The sequence below is a fragment of the Cygnus atratus genome, chromosome 1 (genome assembly GCF_013377495.2).
Source record: "Cygnus atratus isolate AKBS03 ecotype Queensland, Australia chromosome 1, CAtr_DNAZoo_HiC_assembly, whole genome shotgun sequence".
Classification (NCBI taxonomy): Eukaryota; Metazoa; Chordata; class Aves; order Anseriformes; family Anatidae; genus Cygnus; species Cygnus atratus.
In genome coordinates this window covers 48,440,964-48,454,620 of record NC_066362.1, presented here as the reverse complement: position 1 = coordinate 48,454,620, position 13,657 = coordinate 48,440,964, and the positions used below count along the sequence as shown (strand labels likewise).

Here is a 13,657-nt window from a genome sequence, read left to right as displayed (position 1 = left end):
AATTGAAGAAAGCAGGCCAAAAGCTCTCTGATCTGCCAGGTGAGATTCAGACCTGATCCTTTGGCCATTGTCTTCTACCTCTGTTTCGGTATTCTAATTTGCATGATATGATGAGTTTTTAGATTAGGTGCTGAGAGATGAAAACCAGGCACAGTATCTGACAGGAAAGGCAATTACTTAGATTGCTAAGAGCTATTAATGCTGTGATTGAACAACTAAAGTTCAAGCTGATGCCCAAGGCGTTCATAAAGAAACTCTCAGGAGAAAAAAGGAAACATAAAAGGGAGTATAAATAAAGCTGGCTAAAGACTTCTTAAAAACAGTAGATTTCTTGAATTATATGGTTTGAAAGTAACTCATATTATGTGTAATTGTATTCAATAAATGCTTTCTTCTAAATATACTCTTAAGAAGAAGCTCTTCAAATGGAAAGACTCTTTTGACTCTTGAAGTGACCTGTCTTTAAGGTCAAAAGCATTACCCATCTGAAACAATGCTTCACTAGGCCCAGATCAAAATTAGGTAGAGTGAAATTTTGCTAAGACAGTCAAGTCATTTCTGTTTTACTTCAGCCCAAAACAAAGCTGCTCCTTCATTATTTGTTTACATATCATTAGCCTAATACAAATTTCTAGAGATGATTTCAAATCAAATAAAATGTTTCCTACAGAAAAGTGTTTAAGAAATTAACTATTCTATGCCTCCCTCTGACTTTTATCCCTTTTGGCTATTAGTTATATTGTGGGTGTTACTTATTTCTGAATTTCTATTTCAGAAGACAAAGAAGCTTTTCTCCATTTGCTATTGGATACGCAGAAAAATTACCATTTAAGTTCCATACGGGTTCATTCTAAGAACAGAAAAGGCCTCTGCTTTTCATGGTATTTTAGAGAGCTTTGTTATGAATACTGTTTTTTATCTTTTGCTTTATTTTTTTTATATGAATCATATTTTCTTTTACTCCAAAGAAAGGTAAATAATAAATGCTTTATACAGAAATCATTGTGTATCAGTAGGAAGGTGTTGCCTCTCTTGTTAACTTCTCTAGAAGTATTACTGTCCACTGTTAGTACTTGTATTATAAAGGCAGAACTGGCAATGCATGTTAAATTGGTCCAGTACTTGCTCTCGTGATTAAGTTCCCATTTGCTCTGTCAAATTTTAACCGTTTGGCAGAGATTTCATGTAATGGGTGTTTGCCATTAACTAAAGATTTTGAAACTTCTCAGGCAAAATACTTATTTTTTTTTTTAGAGAAAATCTAGAGAAACAAAATGTTTATACTATAACAAAGTGGAAATTTCTTCTTTTATAAGTTTGGTTTTGGATTAGCCATTTGGAATTTTACTGGAAAACAGGTTTCTTTTGTTTGTTTTTTTGTTTGTTTTTATGGACTTCATACCGGTCCAATGAAAGTCTATCAAATTCTGGCTAAGGTAAAGCCTTGGAAAAATGGTGAACCCTGCGTCTCTTGCTAAATTTCTAAAGGATTCTGTCCACACTCATGGAGATGTTCATCTGAATTTTCTTGTTCTGTACCTGCAGCTCAGAGAAAAGCCACAACTTTCCTCTCTAACTGAGAAAAGTAAGTTTCTTTTCTATTTTCTTTAATTAGAGATGGGAGAACGCTGTAGGAATTTAGAAGACCAATATTTTTATTGCAAAGCTAAGTGCCAAGAAATGAGAATGTACCAGAGCATAAATCCCCTTTAGTAGCCTTTTAGGCCTCCTAGGGGAAGAAATGGGAGGGGGTTCCAGTTCAGATGACAAAGTGTTGGTTACACCAGCTGCACAGCACCTACATGCTGTACATTGGATGGGACCCTTCTTCAGGGTACAGGATGTCCTAGCTCAGGGAATGAATCAGCACTAAGGCACATAGGAGACTGCTGTCTTTGGACCACTGCTCTTTATTTGTTCAAAAACTGAGAAGTGAAGGTGATGGATGCTGGCGCTCATAGGGAGACAAATGGGAGTTCTCATGTGAACATTTACCTAGAGAAGTGAATTCTGTCTTTCCATCTATTTCATGGTTTCTTTGTGGTACTGCCTAAACTGAACTTTTCACAAGGGGTCACTAAATGCAGGTTCCTTATTATCTGGGTCCTTGACTTCAGACCTGAAGTCTCAAGGAGTCCCAAGGGAGCTGAGTACTTACAGCTGCAGCTGATGTCAATAGCATCTGTGCTCTGAGCCTGTTATGAGTTATTCAGAACTAAATATATTGAAAGCCGGATCTCAGATGTTTTGAGTTGGACAGCAAGAATGAGTTATTTTTTCCCAGTGACTTTCAGTCAGCGCGACTACATCTACACTGCCTTCTGCTGAAACCACAACTGCTGACCTTCTCCTCACAGAAACATTCTCAGAAGAGTCTCATTGACAGACCGGAGGATAAGACTCCAAGTGTGTTCTAAAGTTTTAACCCCTCATTAGGATGCCCACACACACAGCGAAGACTATGTGACCTTAGGACCAACTCTATTTGGCTTGCACTACAGCTCCCAGCGCTGACTTGAATTCTCACTGAATTAGTAATCTATCATGCTTGGTCTGTTCCTTCAAGAGTGCAACAGACCACGGAGAACACACAGCCTGATTTTTAAGACCAGGTCTTACTGCAAAGCTGCCACAGCCCACAGGGCTACTGCTAGAATCACAAAAACATGCCATTTGCTTCTCTCACTTTGGAAGGGCTTTGAAGCACCTATAAACATGTCTTATGAATTCAGAAACATGCATCTATTCGAGGGACTAAAAGCAAAGTCGGGAGCAGTGCTCAGAGAGTATAATGGCTAGGTGAGTATGTTCAGCATACACCAAATTTTGGAAGTCATTTGAAATAAAATATAGGAAGAAGAGTGGGGCACAGAAAGCTTTTTGTCTCAATGTAGAGAAGATGCAGGTTTTTGAGGACAAATGGCCAAAGGTTCTGCCCTTTTTACCATAGCGATCTTATGACAAAGCCACCATACTACATTTCATACATTTCTGTGGACTAAAGTCCAGCTCTAACTCAAACCCAAATTCTAGCCTCTGCTTTGGCCCTCTCACTATGCAGTCCATCAGCCAGCACAGTGTTTCCTAAGCAATTCAAATGAATACTCCTCCGTTAAGTTCTGTCTTAATTCTGTCTCTGACAGTAGCAAAATGCATATATATATATATATATATATATATCTGTAAAAACTCTTTGATGTTCTGTGAACTATTAGAAAGCAAGAAGTTAACCCTCTTCTACCAAGGAAGATGTTGAGAGGTGAGAAAACTAAACATGAAGTTGAAAAAGGAACATTTGCAATACTTACTTTTCATTGTATCCCTTTCCAGCACCAGTCCATAATTTAGGCTTGTCATTTTCCTGAAACGGGCACAGTTTCTTAGGCACCAAATTGACTACTCTGTCCCACCAACAGCCTTCTTTCACACCTAACCATTTCTGTCATCCTCTGAATTGCATGTAGGCAAAAAGAAAAGTAATATTTGAATGTTTAGGCATTTGGAACCTGGGGCTAGATTTAGATTTAGGAAGAGGTTTCCATGAGCAGGACTAAGGTCTGGTCTGGTAGACCCTGTACTGATCTGGGGACTGGTGCTTGCAAAGGGCTACCTAAATACCTTCACATAAGAATGCATGGAAGTAAAATCATAGTATCAGCTTTAAAGTACATTCTGAAGATTTCAGTTAGGCAGTGGATGAGTCTGCTTATGCACTACACACAACTGTAAAGAGTGCCAGGCACAGGGGATATATGAATTATAGATGTTAAGATGAGTTCCTAAGTACTCCAATGCTAAAATGTGTCTGTGTTCAGAATTACTCAGACAGCACACTTGCTAAAATAAAAATCTGATTGTAAATAATGTAGCCGAGGGATTTATCACCACTATTCCTCCATGAAGGATGAACAATGCATAGTTAGATCCAGCTGAATGAATCAAGACAAGCAAAAAATGTGTTATTGGAGGGGTGGAGGCATTTCATCTGCCCTTTCTGTTTATTATGTACTTGACTGACATCTCTCTTGCCAAATTTATCAATATGAAAAGTAAAATAAGAATTATATAGGGAATTAAGTTTAATAAAATGTGTGGATCATGTTACCATTTGTAAATGGGCATTGATCCTGAAGCCACTTCCGTCTGACCTGATAAACAAATCCCCTAGAAACAAATCTACAAGAAGAAAAACTAGTTCCCTATAACTGCATTCAGTAAGGAGGCTTTAAAAAAGAAAACACTGTCTCTGCTCCTAAGCCTAATATGCAGTTAATCAAGCACTTGTTGGAAATTTGACTTAATTGCACATGAAAAGGACATGACATTCTGGAAGCTGGTAAATCTTCACCTGGCTAGCTTGGTAAGTTTAATCATATACACTAATTTTTCTGCATGTGTGGGGGATATTTCTGCATTTTTTACACTGTATTTTCTTTACAAACATTTTGCTGCTGAGACATTTAAGAACAATTCCTTGAGTTTCTACTTTAAAATTTATTTTTTTTTACCTTTGGGATTTTTTTTGTTTTTGTTTGTTTGTTAAGTTTAATATGAAACTTCCATGAAAATATGTCTTTAATCTTTTCTATTTCTACAACAGAGTTCTACATAAATATCTGGAAACTCCATATCTGTCTATAAAATCGTGCAATCTTCTTTCCTTATTATATCTAGATGTAATTGCACTTCACAAAAAAGAAGTCTTAAAAGATCACATAGCAATAATGTGTTCACAGCAATGGTATGCGATTGTATCTTTACTAAAAATTGGAATATAGTAATCATTACTCATTATTGTAACTCATGATATATATTGAATGTGATTTTATGTCCATTTTAATGAGCATATGCATTAATTAACCTCTGTTTATTAAAGGAGAATGAGCAGATGCTAATCTATTTGTGGCTATTCACTACACTTGTGAATGAAGCCATTTCCATCATAAATATATGCTTTTGCTTCCTGTAAGCATTTGAATGACTGTCTTCTACTGGCTGAAGAGTTTGTAGATAGCAGTATTTTGAACTGGCAAACTTGGTGAAAGCATTTTTTTCTTATCATTTGACAAATCAATCTTAGAGGACTACAAAGTCACTTAAAATTAGTATTCAACATTTGATACTCAATAGCTCAAGGAAAAAGCCAACGTATGTGTGAATAAACTCATTCTAATAAATTAATAAATAATAGTGCCCAGCCAAGCCAGCAATCATGAACAGCTTTAAGATTCCTCCTAGCAAAAGAAGCAGATGAATTAAAGAAGCTGAAGAGGTTTAATAATCATCAGTTATAATCTGAAATGTCAGTCCAGTTTTAGAGAGACTAGTCATCAAAATACCTTAAAATAGCTTCATGAGTCATAGAATATATTTACTCCTCAATCAAAAGATAATTTTCTTTGATAAATTGTTTTCTTCATTAGTTGATTACATATACATAATGTTTACTACAAAATACTTTTCCTGATGAAAAGAATAATTGGACTCACCTTACATAAATGATAAATTGTATTTGCTTAATCTTTCAGCAAGTAATTAGCATTTGTATGTAAACCGTTTAGCAACCAGTAGGAGTCCTGAGAGCTAGCGACTTCATTTTTATCCCGTGTACAGCAGTATTACAGCCTCATTTAGGGGGAGTAGCAACAGGAAATTAGGTGGCTGCAGCACCAGATGAGCACAGTTCCTAAATACACAGCTAGTCTTTACAATTTAATTAGTTCTGCTGACTGATGCTGACACTGCTTGCACACTCACAGTTCACCGAAATACAGTCCTGGAGCTGTTGAAACCTGCATTTAAGCAGGACTCGAATTGCAGGCAATAGTTTCTGTACTTGTCTGCATATCTATGTTATTTTGTTTAGACTTTTTCAATTTATATATTGTCTCATTAAAAAAAAAAAAATACATACAGCAAGTTTCTAAAAACCTTTTCTGATCATTTTTCCTTGGTGCACACAGCTATAAATCCTCACACTACAAATAAAGATGCAACAACAAAGTTCCGATTATTCTCCAGATTTAGTTAAAGGAACCTGCATCAATATGGAACTTCTAAAGAGTGAAAATGAGCTTCATAAAGAAAATACTGTTTTGTGTAGCAGCAGTCCAGAAGATGTCTTCAGACCCTGTGAAACACAACCAGTATCAGCTTGTATGGACACCACCATGCCTACAGGTGACTACACTCGAAGACGTGGGTATACTGAGTCTTCTCTTCTCCTGAAGCTTCCCACAGAGGAGTGCACTGGGAGCCATCATACACCTTTCCAGTTTGACCGGCATGCTCTGGCCAGAATTTCCACTTCTCCAACTTTAAGGCGTCTACGGATGGCCTCTGCCTCACAAGCATCAACATTTCAGGACTCCTCTAACACAGCTCAGCTAGGGAATCAAAAGGAATACACCAGCTCTCTCCACCACATTTGTAAAAGTCCACCCCGGTGCATCAAATCTTCCTCACTGTCTTTGCCTTCTTGTGTCCATGCAAAATTATTGTCTTCCAAAGCAAAGTCTGAAACAACCATAGTAGATCCAGAGTCTGCCAGCCCCAGATTAAAGTTGTCAATCCAAAAAGATCCTCTCAGTGATGGCAGTCCCAATGAGATGCTCCAAAACTCTTGCCAAGTCAACTCTGTTATGCTGCCTAGGAGACTTCCCTGCCCCAGCCATATGCCACAGGAGGCTATCCAGGTAAGAGGAATGGGATGATGCGACCTCCTTTGCAGTCTTGCATATTCAGTGTTGAGCCACTATGGCCTAATTCTTAACCTGAACTGCCACCCAGTCCATATTCCATTACTATAACAGACCAACTTCTACACTCATCAGTAAGCGAAATTTTTCTTTCCAAATCAAAAAGAGAGCACAGTTCCAGCCATTAGTGACCACGCTGGCCTAGTCTACTGCTAGTGGCATGGCCACTCCTTCCTACCTCTGTCCATTCGCCCTGATGGGCCAGTATAACTGCTTGTGGGGCTAGGAAAGAACAAAACTAAGCAACTTATCCAGGACAGGCTTGAGTTTCAGAAGGTTATATTCTTTCCAGAGTCCTTCAGCAGGGTTCTCCATAAGCCCAGGCAGCTCTGTATTCTGTTTTACTAAATAGCATTATTTATCCCAGCACAACTGAGAATTAAGTCACTCAATACAGTTGAGCCTAATTTGAGGTTTTCTACTACTGAAGCAAACCTTAAGGTTTAAGAGAGGTCCCATTCCCTTTCTTTGCATCCTCTTACCTAGTTCTGCCATTCATTGCCCCCCTCCATTTGTATGCAGACAAATGTGCAATCTTTTCTGAAAAAAAGAAACTGGTGTAGTGAGTACCAGAGTCAGTAAACAAAAAGAAGCAAAAGAGGAGCTAGCCCTCCTCCTTTCCTTGTCAGCTTTTCCTGTTCAGCTTTCCCGCATAACAGACCCTGAGGAGAAAAGAAGAGGCACTACACAAGCCAGCTTTGCTGCCATATTCACTGTCAAAGACCTTGCAACAATTGCACGAGTTATATTGAGACACATGCTTGACCCCTTCCTCATGCAAAGCACAGACAGGTTTCACTGAACGTGGATGACGTCAAATAGTTACATGTCTCTTTATAACTGGTCAGTGTTGTTCCACAAACCAAAGGTACTTTCTCCTCATCAAATATTGAAAACATTTTGGATATCAAATGAGTTCTGCTCCTTTCTCCAAAATAATGGAAATAATTAGCCAGCGTCTAGGTGTATGTAGTATATTTTTCTTAATGAATCAGTACTTTTTTTTCACAACATTAGATTACTTGCTTGCTTTCTGACCAAGTAACAAGGATATCTTACTTTTTTTTTTCAGAAGAGTGGACTGCCTATACAAAGGTATGCATATATTTGTTTTACCTCATTCGAAGCTTCACTTCTGTATATTTTAATGAATCAACGTCACTAAGACAATCTGAACAATGAGGCATGTATGTGAAATTCTATTTTAATTTGTAGATTTACTTTGTGATGTGCCTGTCACCAGCTTGTTATACTAAACTTTTTAATGAGATTTTCTTTTGAAGGTGGCCCTCTCCCTGACATATTTAGCTATATTTCACACAATATTTCAGCTGGATTGTCAGAGAGCTCTGCACTAGGAACTAACTGCGAAAAGGTCTGGCTGTTTGGATTAGTAGGGTCAAATTTCAGCCTGAAGAATGTGAAACATCTCATAATCTTGAGTGGCATTCTTCAAAACTTTGTGGGAGGGAAAAAGGAGCAAAGAAGCTAGCACAATAGCTCAATATTGTTCTCAGATGTAAGCAAAGCAGATCTAGGACTGCTGCTGATCATTAATCCTACAAAATACCTCTCCCACTGATGGTGCAGTTTTCACTTTATTGCATGATTCCCTCGCAGATTTTCAGGAAGGTATGCAGGTGAGTTAGGTACATTAAAAGCATTGATGAGCAAGGCTTGGAGAAGACAGGAGGAACCTCACAACAAACAGCAGTACATTGGTTTTGTGACTCTACCGTAACGTGTTTCACTTCTTAAGGCAGCATATATCATTATTTGAGCTGTATCTCCTCTTCTTCCCCATATTTACACATTTTTGAGGTACGAGCTCTTTTATTACTAGCAGTTTGCCAACAGGTTTATGTATCAAGTATGTTTATGTTTGGGACTGAGGGGTGGAGAAGGCTGGAACAGTCCATGAATCAACATGCAACACAGTTCCCTAGACAAAGCTTAACAAATGTGTGCATGCACCTGAAATAACACGTTCACTGTAGAAGAGGCTTCCTAGATTTTCTGGATTGTTGCAATTTCCAACCCACTCATTAACCTTTTGAATTTACAGTAGAAAAAGGGAGGAGGAGATGGGTGGCAGGGAGGGGTGAGAGATCTTTGTGTCTACTTGTTAAAAAAAAGTTTATCTGCGACTATTATGGGAACAGCCTGCTCTGATCCCATGCAGAACTATAAAGCATTAGCATGGCTCACTGATAGGGTGAAGATTTGTGTGATTAGTAGCAAGTCAGGTGAAAATTTGAAGAATACCACTTTCAAATGGCTAAAAACAGGAGAATATGAAACATTTAGTGCACACACCTTCTCTTGGTGCCATTTGCCTGGCAGCTTCAGAGGGAATCCAGTGTATACCAGCATGTCAGCTAGGATATTGCCTCCGGACTTCCATCCAGACATTCAAAGAAAAAAATTAAGAAATCACACAGGGAACATTGCAAGCTTTATTCCTTGTCTACCAGTAGGAAAGAAAGAGAAAGAAAAAAAAAAAAAAGGTTTAGATGATGGACTACAACTTCTATTTCTTGTTTTGACCAATGTTTGAATGTGCAGAAATGTAAAACAATAATCCCCATTTTCTGCTTTTCACTTTTTTGTCAAGTTGAATTTGATCCGCGGTCTGGGCAAGGACTGTATGCAGCTCCTCCCTTACCCAAACCATTAGTCTAACTTCTTAACAGCTAATCCCTTATTATCACAGCCAGAGAAAACTGCTGAAGTGTCAGATTATTCCCTCTGTCTAGAAGAACTTTGGGACAGCTGACAACCCTCCTCCAACACTGCCTCATATATCATCCAGGGTGAAAACATGCTGCTGTCTCTCAGTTTTAATGAACATCTCCCCACCCTCAGGTTGTACTTTCAAAAATCTTTCTTTAAGCAGCAGCACTCATTTTAAGCAGCCTTCCCTCACACAGCTCTCAGTAATGTCAGTACATTTCTGTTAACATGGCAACATGCTGAACTGATGCTGATTAAAAATAATCAGCCAAAACAAACAAACCGAAGAATCAGAGGTGCAGCAGACGGAGAGGTGTATGTGGTGGAGACAGGGTGAGAAGCTAAAGTCAACACTGCAGTGGAAGGAAATGTTGATTCAAAAAGTCTTAAATTTACTCTGAGCTCATTTTCTCTTTACCCTGTTCAGTATATCAGGCACTGGGTACAAAACTGGATTGATTTCCTACAGACATACTGCTAGAGAAGAGTCTTCTCAGTACCTGCTAAGGCAGCACATTTTCAGTGAGCTGAGACGGCTGGGCTCAGCCATCTTGAAGTACTCCTCTTCCTCTTTCAATGTCTCATATACCCATAAGGTGTCTTGCAAACTCTTTAAAGCAGGGAGTCCAAATACCCCTCCTGAGCCATTTGGGTAATAGTGTCATCAACTGACAACTGCTTCAGTACCGTGGCCACCCTAAAATGCTTCTATGTGGTATTCATTTAAATCACAGGCATGTGATTTAAGTATGGGCATTTATATAGATGTCTGTTCTCTGGGACATTTAAAGGTCTTTTTAGGCTAAGATTATGAACATATCGGGACACACACCTCTAAAAAGCACTCTTCTGAAACTCTCCATGCCCTAGAAACAACTATACCCAGGGTGTTTATTTTTCCAGACCATGAGCTGCTTCAGCATCTTTAATAATTTTCCATGTCTTTGTAACATGAACCCATGACATTATCTTGTTTCATAAAACAAGTAGATTTAAAGGAGGAATTATTGCACAGATGATATCTCCTCTTGTGATCAAACTCATCCCTAAAGTACAAGCATTCCTTCCACTCAAGCACTTCAGCACCCTGCCCTTAGTAAGAAAATCAAACCCAAGCTAATGAAAAAAGGCAAAGCTACAGGGTCAGCAGGCAAGAAAAGATGGTAAAACACTGCATACTGACCCTAACGCTGATAAATTGCATCACGCAGCACTTTAGTAGCTTCATTTCTCCGGTAAAAATCAACAAAAGCATTTAATATACCTAATATATCTACAGGCATCAGGCCAGATGATCACAGATACCTGTATCTGTACCTTAATCCCTGAAGGATGAGTACATAATTTAGGCATGTAAGTCATTAATCACACCAGACATGTCAGAATGCAAGGGTATATTGTAGATACACATCCAAGTGACCTTAGCATGCTCCCACACATCACAGGCTTGCATTCCTACATTAAGAGCTTGTTTAGACATATGTGTCTCTGAAGTTGAAGGCCTTTTTTATCTAGGGAAATAACAAGATTTAACTCTGTTACAATGAAACTGTGCTTCCCATTATTCACCTACATAAGTGGTCAACCTCCAAAATATATTATGAAATTGAAGTAGGCAAGATACTTTAAAGATCAGTAATACATTGAATTTGCAATAAAATTTTGCCAAGTTGAAATAAATCTCCTGAATTATCCAGTACAGGAGTGACAACTTTTAGGATTATCCTTGTATTATATTGCAGCATCCAGTTTATATAATAATCCAGCTGACCAAGAGATTACATAGTGGAATCACAAGTGGTTTCATAAGTATCTTAATACAACTGTTTCCAAAACATAAAATTGCACTGGGTAGCACTCAGAGTACCTCATCAGGAAGCAGTCTCCATTGCACTGTTGCAGGCTTGCAGACAACCAAGAAACAGACCCTATCCATAAAAGCTCTCAAACCATGGGCTATGTTTAATTTCATGGTGAAATTCAGAGTTTCACTGCAAATCCCTCAAGATAAATAAAAAGATGTTATGTTCCCCATTCAGAAGGACTACCAGAAAACGAAAAGCTTTTAGAGAAGTCATACGCTGCACATTCTAAACTCCTCAACTCTTAGTTTTCAAGCCCTAATATACTTGTTTCAAGTGCTAAAGTCCCAGACCTAGCCCTCCCGACAGCCTGCAGCCGTCAGTTATTGGGAGTAGACCTTTCCTCTACAATGTACAATTTAGTTGGTTTATCTAAGACAATTGCAAGCAGTGTCACCATCAAATGATAACAAAAAACATAATCAACATAATCTCCCTTTCCTACTATGCAAATAAAATACCAGTTCTCTACCTCAGAAATCACATGCCAGATGCTAAATTGTTAAGTAGCTATTTGTGCACTTAAGGGGAAGAGGGGAAAAAAAGCGGGGAAAAAGAAAGGAGAAGGAAAGGAGAGGGAAAGGGGAGGAGGAAAAAAAAACAACACGCATGCAAGGTTTCACATCAACTGTTGGAAAAGGGCTAAATATTCCCAGTAAGGTATCTGCCTAGGCAAAGAATATAAAACAATGATACTTAACTAACTAAAATTATTACATACAATAAATGGAGACTAAAAAAAGATAATTTTTCTATGTGTGCACACACTTCACATCTCCTTCCTCAGCTACTTTATTACCGACCCTTTGAAATCAGATGCAGTCTGCTTGCATCAGGCAATGGTAGACAGCGGAATAGCAGCTGCAGACACCAGTCATTCTGCAACCATATGCTAACACCATTAATTAGGTATGGGTGTGAATTATTAGAAAAATTCAAGAAAGTATTTAATATGCACCAATAATTTCTGTATTTGAATGCAAGCAGCCTCTGGCACAAACACACCGTTGGATACAAAATGCCTGTGTCATTTCTCTTGATGGATCTACACCACTGACAATGCCCTCCATTAATAACAACAATAGTTGGAAAGAATTATTTGTTTCAGATCAGCAGGGCTGCTAATTCACATTATATTCAAAATACAACATATCTGAATTAGCAAAAAGAATCTTTAAAGATTTAGAAATAGAATGACACAAACTAGCTACAAGGTTAAATATAATAACAACAACAAACACTGAACTGTAAGACTCTACTATCTTTTCCTGATATCTCCTGAGTTATACGAAGGTCAAAAGTACTGGCACATGTCAACTAGAAGCATAGTATGTAACTACTCCTTTGAACTCCAGTGCCAAAAATATCCTGAAATCTCACCTTGTTTTTTGTTTAATCTTAGAAAAACACAGGAGTTTCTCATATTTAAATTCTCTGAGTACCCCTCTTCTGAGGCAGGCCGTGACTACAAACACCTCAATCTCAGCAGCACTGTGCACTTGGAAAGATAACGGGATATCTGCTGTTGATCACTGAAGTTTTCTTCTCATTTTTCCTATAATACCTTATGTCATAGCCACAGTGATTTAGATTTTAGCTCATTTCCTCCCACATCAGCAAGGAGCACTTCAGGAATTTCCTCTGCAGCCATGAGAGGAGGGAGATGACACGTGTTGTTGTTGCCTCTTGCAGATCAGCCGAGCGCAGGCGTAGCTCTGTCGTAGTGAGTCTGCCGGGACTCGAGGTGTTCCCTGGAGACCTCCTGGTGTCAGACAGTGCCTTGGACTACCTGCCCCACGCAGCCCTGCTGCTAAATGCAGGTCAGATACAGGGTGGGGTTTGCTCGTCTGAGCCCCGAAAAAGCTGTGACAGGCATGTGTATGCGTGCAGGTTGGGAAGGGAGGGAGGTTCGGTGCAGTGATGACACGCGAGACAGCAGAGCCAAAATGGGGGATTCTGTTAAGCAAAGCCAAAGCGCCTACAGTCCTCATAAAATTTTCTCTTGATTTATTTTTCTTCCGCATTTTATTGTTGAATGCAAAATGTAAGAGGTAGTTGAGGGAGGCGGGACATATTATGTCCCTCCTCCACAGGAGAATCCGGTGCCCAAGTCAGGATTTCCATCTGCAAGCAGTCGAGTTACAAATGCTTATCTCATAGAATCATTAAGGTTGGAAAAGACTTCCAAGATCATCTGGTCAGACCATCCCCCTACCACCAATGTCACCCACTAAACCATGTCCCTAAGCACCACATCCAACCTTTCCTCGAACACCCCCAGGGACGGTGACTCCACCACCTCCC

At 38.9% G+C, this 13,657-nt stretch overlaps 1 protein-coding gene across 1 annotated transcript in view; it reads left to right on the top strand.

The window, feature by feature from the left end:
• Positions 1 to 5,990: 5,990 nt before the first annotated feature.
• Positions 5,991 to 13,657, top strand: part of PLEKHG7 (pleckstrin homology and RhoGEF domain containing G7) — a 31,552-nt gene continuing 23,885 nt past the window's right edge. Inside the window, exons 1-3 of the mRNA XM_035551904.2 lie at positions 5,991 to 6,695; positions 8,379 to 8,398; positions 13,046 to 13,173. Coding sequence (XP_035407797.1) covers positions 5,991 to 6,695; positions 8,379 to 8,398; positions 13,046 to 13,173 — 853 coding nt within the window. The remainder of the gene's footprint in view (positions 6,696 to 8,378; positions 8,399 to 13,045; positions 13,174 to 13,657) is intronic.